The sequence below is a fragment of the Acanthopagrus latus genome, chromosome 12 (assembly GCF_904848185.1).
Source record: "Acanthopagrus latus isolate v.2019 chromosome 12, fAcaLat1.1, whole genome shotgun sequence".
Taxonomy (NCBI): domain Eukaryota; kingdom Metazoa; phylum Chordata; class Actinopteri; order Spariformes; family Sparidae; genus Acanthopagrus; species Acanthopagrus latus.
Window position 1 is genome coordinate 21,544,114 of NC_051050.1, and position 16,646 is coordinate 21,560,759.

The window sequence follows — 16,646 nt, forward strand, 5'->3', positions numbered from 1 at the left end:
TGAGAGCTTTTGTAATTGATTGACACAATTATCGTATTACATCTAAATAAATCCGTTATGTACATTATGTTGTGTCCGGTGTACCAAACCTCCATTGGGATTTTGAACGTTTTTTCTATGCCATGTTTTTTAACAGAGTAATGTCCCAGTAAATTCAATTTGGGTCACTATCTTAAAACAAGCAGCTAGTCTTGGTGAAGTCGGCATAAAACATTGATTAATTTAGAGATTTTTTTAAGACGCATCAAGCATTGTCTGCTAACTCGACTGAACATTTACTCTTATCACATTAATGAAGCTAACAGTAGTTCAGTGAGGTTTTATTTGACTGAAGATTTTTTTTTTATCTCAACCTTTAGATCTGTAAACCTTGTTTTCAACTGAGTACTCACTGATATAAAATAGAAAATGGGACCTGAAATAAATTTTTCCAGGCTGCTCCTCAGCTTGCACCAGTATTTGTCAGTAATTTTCCTCTGAATTCTTTTTTTCCCACTCTCAGTTCACATATTTGGTTTCAGCTAATTCAGTCCAAGCCTAAATATGCTCTCTGAACTTAGAATATTAATGTACATGTTTTAAGTGATCACAGCAAATATATGAAATATGATCTTAATGTAAATGTGTTTTGTCAATTTCAGGACTCTGACCAACACACTGAGGGTCTCTGAGAGTTGTGAAAATGGAAAAACTCAAGAATAGTACATGTACCTCAAAATTGTAAAAAGTCTCAAAAAGTACACTACTTAAATGAACGTACAAAGTAACTTTACGCCCATCGACGTTTTCAAATCTTCTTCCCATTAAATTAAATTAAAATTTCATTTAAACAAATTATGAAAAGTGATTACAGGTTAAATACAACTGAGGTAGAGACACATTTAAAAACCTGCACAAACACACAAAACCTCCACAAATAAGACACAAAACCTCCACAAACACACACAAAACCTCTAAAAACAATATAAATCTCCACACACACACACAAAAAACCTGCACAAACACACAAAACCTCCACAAACAAACTAACACAAAACCTCCATAAAAAACACAAAACCTCCACAAACAAACAAAAAAACGACACAAAGAGACATCAAACTACCACTGCTCTTCTTCATCTTCCTGCAGGTGATGGACAAGTCGAAACGAAGAATACCCAAGATGAGCAGCCAAGACGAACAACACCAGCAGTCGAGACGAGCCAAACCCTGGAGACGAGCCACAACAGGAGCCTGAAGCAGCAGGAAAACAGAATATCTGAGTATCCGTCTTCTGATGACAACTCCTTCAGGTTATCAGTTGTTTGTTGACTACAGTTTCACCTGCTCAGAGACAGTGAGCACTGGTGTCTTTACTGGCTATTTACATAATAAACCCTTTTTGTTTTAAAATTACTCTCGGTTTTGGTTTTAATCCTGCTCATTCCTGATTTTTTAAGAATGTGTTGAGTCTTTTGATGGAGTACAGTGCCTGCTCTCGGTGGCATCGTCAATACTTTAACTATATTTAATACATTAACACATTTGTTTCTGCAGTGGAGACCAAGGCTCCCATTACCTTCATTATCTATTCCTGTTTTGGGAATGATTGATTTAGACAAAAAAGTGACACACATACTTAAAGGTGTGGTAGCTGTCATTGTGGTTTCAGATCATTGGTTGAGGAAACACAACAGAACTAAGTCACCTGTCGGCCATATTGTGCCAGAAGTGGTACTGCTGTGTTTGAGGGCGCAGGTCATATACATGAAGGCAATCTGACAAATGATCATTTCACCAATTAACAACTGTGATGAAAATGGTAGATTTCAGTTTTGCCTCGTTTTAACTGTAATGGTGGAAAAACAAAAACACACATTTACACCATCTACTCAAATGATCCTCTTATTAGAGGGAAATTCATGTATTTTTAAAACTGCACTATATTTTTGGTTTGTAAATAATTAAGAGGTACAAAAGGTTTTGAAAGCAGTCCAGACTGTTATCTCTGCTGGCTGCAGCGTAGTCCTTTGGGGCAACTGTCAAACATCGTCTGCTGAAAGTGTTTGATTTCTTCTAAGTCTCCAACAATGTTACAAAAATAATCCCGGAAAACGATACAGACCGTCTTATTAAAGAGGAAAATCCTCTCGTCAAATCCGTCACATCCACGTCCCCAGAGGATGAACTGTCATAACTTTGATACTCCCTGCACATTTCATCGAGAACCACTATCAGCTCCAAATTCACTGATTTTACACATCACAGTTTTTTTCTTGGTGATGGGATTCCGACTAAATTTGATAAAAATCCACACAAAGTCTGATTAATTGCCTCATGTGATGTCACTTGATCAAGTGTTGGTTGAAGACAAAGTTTGAAAATGAAATAAAACTGTTTATGTGGAGAAAGAAGATGACCAGACGTCTCTTGTCCACTTCTGATTTCTGCAACATTAGCCTCCACTAGCACAACAACAAGTATGACTGAGTGATTCAAAATGAGATGCATTTTGGGTAATGTTTGCCAACACATGCACAATATCAAATTCAAACGGCAGGGTTGTGTTCACAGCTTGTTTCTGCTGCCTCTTAGTGGCAGAAAAAATAAATTCATGCCGGCTGTGAGTGTCACCAGGGTTACAAAGCCTCTGACACCTGAAGTGCTGCCTGTGATATCAGGAAGCAGATCGATAAAAGGTCATTTTGAGCAGCTAAAGTAGTTTATATGCTTGTTACGCCGCCTCATTGTGGTCTGCACAGAAAGGTTTCTGCGTGTTTGTCTCAGTTCTGGTTGAATGTGTTTTTTAAGTCGCTGCACTGACTCCCTGTGTGTCAAAAGACAGACTTTAAAATCCTTTTTCTGGTCTGTAAAGCACTTAAAGTTCTCAGGACTGAACACATTTGGTACACCTGGGGTTATTTAAAATGTTTGTTTTGATAATTGAAGTAAAACTGTCGTAATAATTTACCACATGAACACATTTGGTACACCTGGGGTTATTTAAAATGTTTGTTTTGATAATTGAAGTAAAACTGTCGTAGTAATTTACCACATGATGGTTTAAGTTAAGTTTAAATCATCAAGTCAAGTCAAAATTAATTCATAATGCACATTGAAAACGACAGTTGGTCAGAAAATAGCACAAATAAAACAACGCAATAAATCCCAAAGACTGCAAGAACATGAAATGCAACCATCACACTGAAACAAAAGCAAAGCAATAAAGAAAATGTGTTTTGAGATGGGATTTAAAAGCAGGCAGTTCGGAGGCCAGCCTGACATGTCGAGGCAACTCCTGACAGAGTTTCTGAGCTCAGCTTTGATTTGGGGACAAACAAAAGCACCAGGGTGAACAATAACATCTTAAAATGGATCGTGAAGCTTGCAGGGAGCCAGTGAAGTGAAGCAGTGCCTCCATTCAGTCCATTTTCATCTGTTTGCTGGCACTGATTTTTTATTTCCCAAACTATTATAATCCTGTCAGAATGCAGAGAAATGAAACAGATTGATATTATAGTCTTCAAAACTTTATGGACAGATGGGTGTGGGGGGGCTGTGGGATTGCGGGGCATGACCTCAGTATTTCTAAAAAATCCTGGCTACAGCCCTGAGTGCAACTGGCCCAAAGTCAAAGTGACATCACTCCAACTTGCCTCTGATTGGAGGAAATTGAACTTACAACTCACCCCTGATGCAGAGGCTCTACAGCAGCATAACGCACAGTTTATAAAGCGTGAAATGTCACTTTAAACTCACCCTGCAGAGGATTTTAAGTGCATGGGGATGATATTATAAGCGCATTGTGATATCATGTGAGTGTGTCCCTGCCTCCACACCCCCCCGGAGAGGCTCGAGTCCTGCAGCCCCGGTGAGAGTCGGTGCTGAGGGGGGCTGGACCAGCGGAGCGGACCGCTGCTGCAGACTGGAGACACAAACTCTGACGACACCTGCAGACAAACCGACTCTCTGCCGGAGGACACACACACGGACGAAGCTCAGACTAAACACAGGAGCAATGCGGGATGAGGGTGTGAAAAGTCTGTGTGCTTACTGAGGAAGAAGCAGCGGGGGAACTTTTATTCACAGAGATAACTGAGTCGTGCGGGTTTTTTTTTTTTTTTGAGCTCACAAAGCAGATCGGAGCGAGCAACTGCGAGCCAGCAGGTAATGGCAAGTTTATTCATCTACAGCTGAAAACATGATATAATTTAATGCAAGCGATGAGAAAGCAAGACTGTAGCGATGATGTTCAGCATGACTTTTTGAACATGTCGTTTTATTGATTTATAGACGATCAAAGTGGTGCGTTCACAGGTAAAACGAGCGATTCAAACCCTTTTGTTCCGCTGCGTTTACGGACCGTATTTGCCTGCAGTTGTTGAGTTTCACTTCCCGGTGAAAGCAGTAGAGGTCATTTACTGTTCCTGCAGTATTAAATGTTTGAGTAGTGATAATGTTTTCATTTCCTTGTGTTGAGGGTTTACTGACCAGTTCATCCAGTGACAGCAGAGAGGTTTACTTGTTTTAAACAATGTAGTGAAAAGTACCCAGAAGTAATATTTCAGTAAATGTAGATGATATTAATACATTTGATCACTTTGTCATATGTGAAAGTCATTAATACAAATAGTTCTTGAGTGAAAGTGTTAAAGTATCTGAATTCAAATGCCCTTAAAAGTCCTAATTGTACAACAACAAAAAAAGAAGCAAAAAAGAAAACTATTTTTAAGTCTCACTCCCAATTTGTCAAAATTACTATAACCTCAAAATGTCCATTTTTGAAGAATTGGGATAGCCAGAGTGGTCACATGTGGTCAGGTAAGACTCAAAAACCAAACTGTTCCATCAAATAGATCCTTTAAATGTACAATGTGTGAGACTTTTAGTTGAAAACATTTAGAAAATTAACTAAAACTATCAACAGAGCGTGAAGAATCAACAGTTTTGATTGATCTGTATTGTGTTGCAAGGATATCTACCAAATTTAGAATGCTAACCAGTTAGCACCAGCCAGTTCCAGTCCATTTATTGACTTGATTAGAGGTGTAATATGTTATATTTGGCCATCTGTTGAATTCACACTCAAACAAATAGAGGGCAGCATCGGTCGTGTAACCGCTAGTTGCTGCTATTGGTAGCTGCTTTTAGCCAGTTAGCACATTTAGCAGTGCAGCTAGCAGTAGTTACGAGTCGGTGTTCTGAGCACAACACTTTATAGCACTAATACAGAAGACTGGCTGGCTACATCACAACACCAAACTTTTATTTCTTCACATTATGTCAATTGTTTACTTAGCAGAAATTGGAAACATTGAAATAAAGTATAAGTACCTCACAATTGCAGTTAAGTACAGTACTTGACTAACACCAGCTGAGCGAGTGTGTTGCTTATTGTGGTATCTGTGTAAGTTTCAGAGGTGACTCTCTGGTGCCAAATTTATCTCCGTGTACCAAATTATAACTTTCAACTTGCATGTCAAAGGTCTGAGAGCAGGAAGGCACCTTTTCATTTTAGCTTGTCATGTGAGACGAATTAAATTATTCAATCATGCATCACCTGAAAATATGTCCAGGACAACACGATCGACTCGCCCTCATTGCAAAATATGTGAATCACATACATAGATGTCAGAACCAGCTTCCCAGATGCTTTTTGACAGCGTGCTTTCTCTTGTTATGTGTAATCTCTTTTCTCACGCTCTGTTCTGGAGTCCGTGGCCACGAGCCAGCTCAGGTTTCTCATTCACATTGAACGTGTCAGAGGCTGAAGTCAGGCTGAGGACAATGACTGACACAAATACTCTCATCTACATTTTGTCCTTACAGCTTCCTTCTTCAGGTCACTTTTGTTTGCTCCTAGATGATTCACAAGCAGGTTTTTCACCTTTGAACTCAAGAAACTCAAATCAAGACGGATCCCGATTCTCTCTTTGTGGATTCAGATTAAGTCTTTAAACCTTGCATAAGCACCAGTATAGCTCAATATTTACTTTTATTGGTGTGATGGGGTGCGACGTGCCAACTGAGGATAATGTTTATCCTGTGAAATGACACGTGAAGCTTCTCTAGTTTCACTTCACAGTGTGGCCCTATTGATAAGAGCAGGATTAAAAACAGAGATGGACGCCCAGGCCTGTGGCATTGTGCTCCTCTATTGATAAGATGTCCCTCGGAAACAATTTTACAGCACGCAAACGTGCTAGTGATATTATTGTTACACATAACCAGAGGACATCGGTTAGTGTATTACAGTATAACGTGACTGGACACGCTGGTAAAGACACTGGATCCTGAACTAGTTGTCAGTCAACTGTGTCACTTCATACTTTTGCTTTCTTAAATATAAAGAAATCTGATATTTAACCCAGAGTAAAAAGATAGAAAGGATAAAGGATTAAAAAAAAATAAAATCATTGGATGTTTCGCTTGTGGAATAATTGGTTTTACATAGAATAATGGTATCAACACTGAAACAGTAAGTTGATAAAGTTAGCTAACTGACTAATCTTTTAAGTATTTTTTTCCAAGTGCCTCATTCTCTGATTATAGCTTCTCCCATGTGAAGAGAGGTGAGGTTTTTTTTGGCTTTTCTCTGTTTGAAGATGCAATTCGTAAGATACGTCCAGAACTTTTTTTTTTTTACTTTCCATCCCTCCTCATACAGCTACTGTCCCGGCCTGCCGTGTCTTCCCGTCCCCAAATTCATAGTCAGGGTTGTTGTAAATCACCTCTGTACCGTACACGATCTGGGATGCTGCTGAGTCCGGTGGCCTGCGCTGACTCCCCAGCGGTCTAACAGCGCCACTAGCTGCAAGGCTAACTTAGCTAACTAGCCAACTTAGCTAAAAACAGCTGGTAGCTGCGTCCAAAGTAACACTGTTGATCTTCTGCCCAATATATTTTTGGAACTTCCCTCGACAGTTCTGGACTGCTGATCAACACAAAACATTTCAAGACGGTTCATTTGAGCGAGAATGTGTGATGTGCACCCTATGATGAATTGATCTGTAGAGAAAACTATCACAAGATAAATAAAACTAATTATTATCTGCACTCTTCCAGTAATTGGGACCTTTTGAGAGGGAAGATTTGTGCTTATTACCCTCTGAGCCACAGAATGAAAACAGTTACAGCTTGTCTGGACGGCACCATCTCATGCAAATGATCGTCTGGACAACCTGCCGAGCTGACAGACACCACTGTTAGGCTTTGAAGTCATGCACTATTCACAGCTGAGAGTGAAGTCACAGCAGATCAGGTGTGTGCTGATGATACAGTTACAGTCTCTTCCACTGCTGCGTCCTGCCCCAAACCACTGGACACTCTGCTGTAGTTATTGCAGCTTCCTCTGTACAGAAAGGTATACCTCAGTCACCTGAAGGCTGTTAGCAAAACATCATAAACATATTAGATTTCACCTGGAAGTGACCTCAGGTTTTGTTATATTCCTTGTTTAAAAAACATCAAATATCACTTGGCAATAAGAGACAATGAATTTTCAACATTTTTGAGCAAACTGTTTGCGACTTTATGAACAATTTCAAGTAATCAATGCGATGCAAAGAACTATGTGGTAAAAAGGTTTTTGGTTTTTGGTTTTATTATCTTGAAACTGTACTAATATGACTCTTTTCTCTCCAGGCTTGTGGTGGATGGAGTCAAAATGGAGGTGAACAGAAGAGAGGTGCCTCTATACGTAAGTGCCTGTATGTTTTTGTTCCAGTCTGTGAGTGTGTGATGTGTGTGTGTGTGTGTGTGGTCTATCTGGATATTTCTTCTCCCACTTTTAGACCCAATTCTTTCTTCTTTTTTTTTCTCACCAGAATTAGAGCACTCTAGTCATTCCCCTCCAGCCATCTCTTTTCTTTCTCTCTCCCAGTCCCTCTGTGCATTTGGTTTGACTGGCAAGCCTTGTGTCGCAGGTGAAACCCAAGCCAGGAGGGTTTCAGTCCCTGGGGAAGCCGGGCCTTACAGGGCCTGTTTGCCAAATGACAAGTCCCTACCAAAAGCCCGGCTAGAGCCAGAATGAGGCTGGTGTATGAATTTAATGAATACACATTTTCTGGAAGCTTGTTAGAGTGCAGGCATGTTTGAATTATTGTTTTTTTGACTCACTTTCTCTCAATTACTTTCATCTGTCTTCTCTTTCCTCTATATCCTCCACCTCTCTCTCTCTCTCTCTCTCTCTCATTCTTTCTGTTCTCTCTCACCCCTATTCTCCCGTGTGTGTGGAAGCCTGGGTGGGCCAATCACTGAAGCGTTGCCAGATTTCTGGTAAGCAGAGTGTCTGCTTGTTTTGCTGTGTCACCAGTTTCAGACGGGGTTGCGGGGGGGTGGGGGGGGGCAGGGCTCCAAATCCCCCACTCGCTCATAGAGGCTGATTGAGGACCTGGTCTGAAAAACCCAGGCATGTGAATCATTACGAGCTCTACCACTCGCACACACACCTCTCTCCATTAAGAGGAAGTGGAGTCTCCACCCTCGAAGGTCACAGCTCAACAGGAGCAACTCTCGGCGCTGAATGAGATCCAGATTTCAATGCCGGGCTTTGTGTGGGCAGGCAGCGGCGCACTGCTGTCATATAAAGGCTGTTATTGTAACACCCTTAGAAAAGTGTTATGGTGCACCTCCACACATGCAACACAGCGTCAGGCCCATAGCAGGTACTGTCAGGCGGGATCAATGGATAAATGGTTGCATTGAATTGTGCGGCGGTTCCTGTGTTTGAGGAGGGTTTATTGAGCTCCAGTGCAGGATTTCACGTCAAAGGGAGTTTGTTCAACCAGGTGTGTATGTGTCCGTAGAAGTTATCCCCCTGCAAGAACACTGTGTGAACATGTTGGTGAGAAGGAATCTGAGAGCTGTAAGAGAGAAATATACAAAACACAAATGGGTTTCTCAGTTTTCAGCCATCTGTTGTGGCAATGCTCTGGGGGTGGTCATACTGGCCTTTTTTTTACTGGTCAGTCCACTGTTTTTTTTATTTCTTATTTCAGACTAAGATATCTTAACAACTATCAGAATGGCATGGTCTTAAGAATCCCAGCTTTAAAGGGGACATATCATGCAAAAAAGTTTTTTAAGGTTCATAAATTTATTTTCAGTTAATACTGGAACAGGTTTACATGCTTTAGTGCCCAGTAAACACACCTGTTTTCTCAGACTGTCCAGTGCAGCAGCTCTGTATTCCCTCTCCGTCTGAAACACTTTATTTAAGCTCCTGTCTCTTTAAGACCCCTCCTCCAAGTCACCTCTGATTGGTCAGCTCATACATGCCTGAGCCAGCACCACTGACAACAACAGAGCAGCTTTGCTAAATAAGTTCTTACGTGGCAAATTAGCTGCGAGCCGTTTATCATACAAATGTGTGACATGGTGACCTAGTGTGATGTCACATGATTAAAGGCGGGACTACTGACGAGGTTTTTGAAAGCAGTGTTTTCTGTGGGAGCTTCTGACCTTTTTTGACTTTCAAAATCTTAAACATTCACAGGAACAAATATACTAAGACTGTAAAACAAAGATAATGATCATGATAAATATGACATGTTGCTTAATTAACATGTTGTAAGCATGTTAGCATGATGTTAGCATTTTGCTTAATACACTTCTAGGCCTGAATGGCTCTAGACAGTCTTCTTTGTGTATGGCAGCTATCACCTCAACACAGCACATCATGTTCATGAATAGAGATAGATTAGCTGTTTCCATGTTGTTCCATGTTTGTTCATGTGCGAGTATGATGTGATAGTGATAGTTATCTCCGTGCTCTTTAAGCTAGTGGATATCTCTGTGTTGAGGTTTATGTTTTTTTCCCCTGGAAGGGCTGTGGTGAATGTGTTTGCCAAGCTTTTCACACGTCAAACCAACAGAAAAACCCCACCCTGCTAGTTGTTTATTGACGTTTGATAAGACAGTCAATTGTAAGAGGAGGGGAAAAAAAAAGTCTTTAGTTTGAACAAACAGACATGTGCTCTCAGTCAAAAGGCTTTCCCGTATCGCAGAACAAAGAATATCACTCTGAGTCTTAATGATTTCACTAAACATTTCACACAAAATTCTGACACTTCTTGCTATTATTATGTAAAAAATGAGTCTGTTTCCTCCCCTTTCCTTTGAAATGAAATGTTTGTGGCAGCACTCCAGCATTACTGACAGCATTATCTGACATGTAGAGTTGTTATTAATGTCTCATTTGCACAGCAGATTAAATCAGAGGTATGTGCGTCAGCTGAGTATGAGAAAAAGGCCTACAGCACCGTCCTAGCTGTCACCCTCAAGACTCCGATGAGATTCTGGTCCGCTGAGTTTCTTTCAGCGCCGATATGCAGTTCCTGCCCGACATGTCACCTCGGTACATTTTGACTTACGAATATTCAAAGTATTTTCACTTTAAAACACTCTTACGAGTTTGAAAAAGGCTTCTCTTGATGTATTAGCTTGTTTAAATTTGTATTAAATTGATTGAGCGTGTGGAAAGCTGATTGATCCAAACAAATGCTGTTTCTCAGCTCTCTGTTGGGTTTCGATCAAAGCTAGCTCGCTCATTTATAATGATTTATAGTGACGGGATTATTTTTTTTAATTCTGTATCATGATTTCAACACTTCTCTTCTTAATGAGACAATATGTCATTTATGTCAGTTTCTCAACGTGTTAATATTTAAAAAAATACTCCATCTGACATCAGGCCGTCTCTCACCGAGGAGACTGACTGTTATCGGAGCTGTTTTTGTTGTTGAAGTGGCAGTGATCTTGCTCCCCTGACGTCACCTACGTGTTGCACTCAGGAGATCACAGCAAAGAGCTCTAAAGCTGATGACTGCCGGTTTCCTGGAGACCACAGGCAGCAGATCTGATGTTGTTTTTCCCAGCTGAATGAACGAAAACACGAGGAGATTATAAAATCATGTTGTTGGTGTATCCTTGGATTTGGCGTTTATTGAAAACAAATATTAATACCCAGCACTTATTGTGTCATCATTCACACCGCACGGTTGTCTTTTAGATTTATACCACGCTCCTTATGTTTATGTTACGTAGTTAACACATTATACCTGACCTGAAACCTGCCCATATGGGAGGCATGGGGTAAAACCACGAGGTGTTGAATATTTCATTGTTACTGGATCAGGTTGTGTCATGATAACGCCATGGAGAAAAGGCCATAGATCACATCGGTCTGACGTCTTACCGCCAGCCAGCCATCCATCCTCCTCCCCAAGGCAAAGGAGATATAGATGGGATCCAGTCTGATCACATTGTGCCTGTGAAAACCAATATGATCTGAGGTTGGGAGGATTAAGTGGAAACTACAGCCTCCCTGAAGCAGTGAAAACAATATCAGGAGATGTTAAAACTAAGTGTTCACTTGTGTTTTTTTTTTCATGTCTCTCAAAGACATTTAGCTGAGGGGCGATTTTAAGAGAATAAAACACAAAACATGGAGAATAAAGAAAGCTACTTGATGCAGATATAGACAAAAATTCCAGATCTGTGTCCAAAACACATCAGTGAACAGTTGCTCCATTGCAAAAAGATAAAATAACATTTCTTGGTTACTTTGAAAATATAAAGATTTTTTTATTCCTGTCTAGCTATTCTTGACAGAAAACAGGAAAGGCTGCACAAACCACGGATCGACATCTTATCTGGTTGCGCGGTGGAAAAACAATCAGCGATAACGGTAACGGCGGTAAGTGTGCACTAAGTGGTACAGCAGCTATCCACTTAGCAGCTCACAACAAGCTGAGAAACTGGCCGATGTCTGAGTCAGACCTCTTGTTATCAGTCAAAACCAACAGCGCGCTAGCACAAGAGGTCAGTCACATTTCTACCTGTGAACCACTCCGGGCTGGACTCAAGGAGCAGCGGTTGAAAGCTCCAGAAGTCTCGGGGCAAAGCGAAGAAATGGGAGACTGATATGAGTTAAAAGTAAAATGTTTGCCTCCCAAATGTAGTGGAGTGGAAGAATAAAGTGCCACAAAATGGAAATATTGAAGTAAAGTACAAGTACCTCAAAATTACTTAAGTAATTTGCATTCATAGTCCGTAGATGATTTATCTTGATGACCTTGATAATCTCCTGACTTTTTACACAACCACGGTGAGGCTAATGTTTAAGGTTTTCAGTCAAATGTTGCAATAAATCAATTTATCGTATCTGATGTATTTATCAGTCTGGCTACTAATTATTTGCTGATGTCAGCATGTTTACATGCTGAACTATAGGCCATAGTGCACATGGTGAACATTATCTGCTGAGCTTCAGCGTGGAGGCGTTGTCTGTCTGAGCTTGTCAGCGTGCTGATGTCAGCGGAGAAAGCCTCGCAGTTTCTTTTGTTGATTTACAGTAGAGTCTCAGTCTTGTTTACACATAATGGAGAAGATTACATTTAATCCATTCGCAGTCTTAAGTGTAATTATCAGCTGCGTATGTTCCAGCCCCTTGTTATTGAGCAACGTTACAGTGATGAAGACTCCACAAAATGCAGTTTTAAGAGACCCGAGAAGGAAAAGGTCACGTTCTGCAAATGTAAAGCTGAACTGAGGCCCTAAAAATACATTTTTAGCATGATGGATGCCTCAGCCAAAAGTATTAACAATAAAAATAGACCCATGAATCAGAAGATAAAACCCTTAAGCTGAGCATAAGAAAACAGGAGATAAGAATATTGCACAAGCATGAAACTCCAAGTATGCGATCCCTCTTGAATGTGACAGACACACTCTGAGCTAACCCCTCTTGTGGAGGTCAGCCTGCGGAGGCAAATAATACTGGCGAGGGGAAGTAGATCTTGTGGTTTGTGTTTGGTGATTTATATTGATAATGAGGAGAAAAACATTTACTTTGTTTTGTCAGTGACTAAGAGGCTCCACTTTCACTCTTCCAGCATGTTGCGCTGCTAACCCAATGCTTTGACATTCCTGCAATCAGCGGTTAAAATGCCGCGGAGACGTATCGGATGCAGTAAATTGCAGTTTGGGGTTTGCGTTCACGCACAGTCGCCCTCAATGTCATCAGTGGATCGGAGACAGTCACGGGATTTATGGGTGTCTTTGCGATGATGTGGGAATAAGCAGAGTTTAGATGAGGTCAATAAAAAAAAAAAAAAGGAAAAAAAAAAAAAACAAGGTCAGTGATGTAACAGAAATTAATAATCTCATTATGAAGGTGGATGATGAAGTAGACGCTCTGCAGGGTGCAGCTCACCCCCCACTGGGAGGAAAGAGCGGATATCTTTTTTCTTTTCTTCCCCACTGCCCCATTTTTGTTCCTTCCATCCAGTACGATCAGTATTGTGAACCCAGCATGAATGTGTCAGCACTTTGATAGCAAAGGACGTTTCCTTTTAGAGAAAGCTGTATATCAAGGGCTCTTAGTCATTTTTACTTTGTTACTTTCAAGATATCATTTGTGACACTTCTGTAAGGTAACAGTACATTTAATCTGGACACATGTCGCTATAACTTCCAGGAGGGATTATAAACTCATCTGTGAGCATTTGTGGCTGAGTCACATCAGATAAATGTTTTTTATCAGCAGTAGTGGGTTGTTAAATGTTGTGTTCACCACCAGGGAAGCAAATTTTTGCCTCATGCTGCAAATTTGACCGTGGGATCATTTGTGTTAATTTGTGCTACTATGCGTGATTCATTATTTGCACCAAACAGCCACATTACTGTACCTTATCTGTAAACTAGCAAGTGATGGCAAACACAGAGGGTTTGTGTCTGTGTTTGAATCGAGTTTCAACCTCTCACTCGACTCAGCACTCACCACTGAGTGAAGATGAATCCAGTTTTTAACCCTAAAAGTTAAAACGTAATCTGAGCTCTCCTGCCTGTCTGTAAACAGCTGTGACTTTGGGTGTTCATGCTCTGCAACCGATGTGATCATTTAGTGTAGATTTTATATTGGTTGTGCTGTAAAGGTATTTTCTTCTTATTATTTCAGGGACAGGTGGAGGCCCACGTAAGGTTACAAGCCAAAGCTCCTGAGGATGCAGAGTTTTATGTGATTGTACAAGGCTCTACACTTTCGCATGTGACTGCAGCAAAAACAGGAGATGACGGGATGACGCTCTGCTTCGCAGCTCCAGGTATGTCGACCTCTAACAACACTCAAGTGTCACTCTTTGACGGTGATTATCTGCCTTGTATCACGAGTTTCTCTGTCTTCCACAGGTCATGCCCGTGTGGAAAGTGTCACTGTCACATCCTACATTTACACAGAAGATCAAGTCAAGCCATGCGAGGATGAAGCATGTCTTGAGTACCTCAGGGACGTTGCCCAGGAGGCTGCAGAGTACCTGAGTGCAAACAGGGACCACCTCGGCCCTCGGAGCCACCTAGAAGTCCTGAAGAGGTTTTCCACTCGGGCAGCTGACGAAGAGCTCTCTGCTGAAGGGTCAGACTGCAGCGAGGAAGACGTGCAGCTCAGACAAAGTTCAGGTGACGAAACCGGCTTTAGGCACCTGGACGAGAAGATCACACTTGCTATGGCCAACATGGATTACCCTCAGCAGTGGGAAAACACGGAGAGTCAGCCAAGAGAAGGTAATGAAATAGGGAGAGTGAGAGTGCAACTAACAAGCTGCGGTCTTGTAGGTTTTTCTTTGGCAGAGGTCATTTTGTCTACACTCCAGTCCCTGCCTGTCACTGATGCCTTCTGGCACTTCTAAAGGACACTTGTGTCCTAGTTTGTGCTTGGCTACTTCCTGGATCATAGAAAACCACAGAGGTCAAATATCAGGGAATCCCCTCTGCACTTAAACTTCCTGAGAATTTTTTTGTCCTACTTTAAAAAAATGTTTTTTTTTGCTGTTGGTGCTGTTATGTAGATTCTGGAAACTTCCCTATTGGTGTTATCTAGTCGCAGTTTTGGTGTTATCTGCTCAGCATTTGAGATCTACAGCCTGTTTCTCAGAGTGCAAGATGAATGAGCCACTCAAAACATCAAGGTGTGAGAAAACTGTAAAAAAGTTGTCTCTGGGTATAAAAACTGAGTCTGATCAGGTCCTAAAAGAGACACAATTTCAAGAAAAGCTTCCTTGCACCTGGCCAAAAATGACCATTGTTAAAGTCAACGGTTTTGACATATATTCATATTTTTGCTCAATCTAATGACCAGATTTCCACAAAAGCATTATGGAAGGTTGATAAGATTTTTGTCATTTTTATCATCAAATGATCTAACACAAAGAGAGTACGATCTGAAAATCGATCTCTACTAAGCTTACTATAGCCTATATATAACAAAAGTTACCAGTAAGAGAGTAAAGATAACTATACATTTTTATAGCCCGATACCACAAGATTTTTTGTAATTTGTGAACTGACCCTTTATCAAACAAACAATATTAGTCGTTTGGGTTAATATCCTTGCAGTGGTGTTCTGGTGTTCAGCAGGTTTCAACCCCGACATGAGATCTGACTGCGCAGCCCGACTCTTTCATCACATGATGTGCAGGACCAGCCAGCCAGCCGGGCAGAGGCCGGTGTGCTCCAGAGAGGGAGCAATTACTGCCATTATTCCTCCCCAGTCAGATTAGAGTTGTCTTGCAGACCTCTGCGTCTACTAAATCAACTCCCACAATCCTCCTCTCTGCACTGCGCTCCAACTCCTTCACACCGCAGCTGTGTCAGGGTTGTTTTTGGCGTTCGGCCTCAGATTTTATTTATGGCGTTTCATTATTTCAAAGCAGTGACGTCTCTCTTTGTTATTAGGAAATGAGTTTGAAACACTAAGGGCATGCCAAAGTATCGCCTTTTTTTTTGCTTGAACATAGGTGTATTTTCAATTACGCTGAAAGACATTTAATAGATCACATGCACTCGTATAGGTCAGTATAACTGGTGCAGGCAGCTACTGGCTGTTTATTTAGCCAAGGAAGAAAAAAGATACAAGACAAGAATCACTGGATGCATTCAAAAACGTACGTCAGGCCCCTGTGAGTACATGCCTTGTTTATAAAAAGCAAACGTCCATGCAAAACATGGGCGAGGCGCAAATGCAAAGTAGGTGTCGACCCATGGTGCACTATTTGCCGGCCATTTTTTTTCGACAATGACATTCTTGTTTGTTGAACTTTGCATGAAGAGCATGTTCAGCACTCACTCCTCTCTCAGCCGGTCGAAACTGGGTCACAATTAACGGCGCCATTGTGGAAGTGACGGGCTGCTTCAGTTCGTCTCAGGCCTCCGGCGACAAATTGGAGGGAAAAAGAGAACGTAGGAGTTGAATTCTCTTCTCCACATTGTTTCTGGGTCGGAGAGACAGAGCCATGGCAACCTTCGGCTCCTCACCCACACTTACAGCGGAGGCCCCAGAGATAAAGTACCTCTGGTGCTCTCTTTCATCCTGTGCTTACAAAACAAGAAGGGTGTATGTGGAGGACTCAGGCCAAGCCGGTGCCGCCATGTGCTGCTGCATCAAAAGCATCATTCAGAGTCACAGTTTATCGTTTGCCCTCATACTTAACTGTTTACGCTCCCGTATGCTCCGCTGCACACGAGGCAAAAGGCAGCAACGGTTTCGGAGCAGGTGTTGGCTCGGTGAAACATCCAGTTTTTCTGGGTAGTAGTATTATTGATATACTGCAGATCTCATGTGACCCAGAGTAATTCAATCCTTCATCTGCGCCGTTTGCTTCTGTCTTACAT

The 16,646-nt window shown here is 41.4% G+C and overlaps 1 protein-coding gene across 5 annotated transcripts in view; it reads left to right on the plus strand.

The window, feature by feature from the left end:
* The window catches only part of arhgef28a (Rho guanine nucleotide exchange factor (GEF) 28a), a 47,899-nt gene that overhangs the window by 673 nt on the left and 30,580 nt on the right, over positions 1 to 16,646 (plus strand). For all 5 annotated transcript variants that reach the window (XM_037117291.1, XM_037117287.1, XM_037117289.1 and 2 more), the window contains exons 2-5: positions 1,129 to 1,291; positions 7,623 to 7,677; positions 13,939 to 14,083; positions 14,169 to 14,540. In XM_037117291.1, the coding sequence (XP_036973186.1) occupies positions 7,645 to 7,677; positions 13,939 to 14,083; positions 14,169 to 14,540 (550 nt within the window). In that variant the 5' untranslated portion in view covers positions 1,129 to 1,291; positions 7,623 to 7,644. The remainder of the gene's footprint in view (positions 1 to 1,128; positions 1,292 to 7,622; positions 7,678 to 13,938; positions 14,084 to 14,168; positions 14,541 to 16,646) is intronic.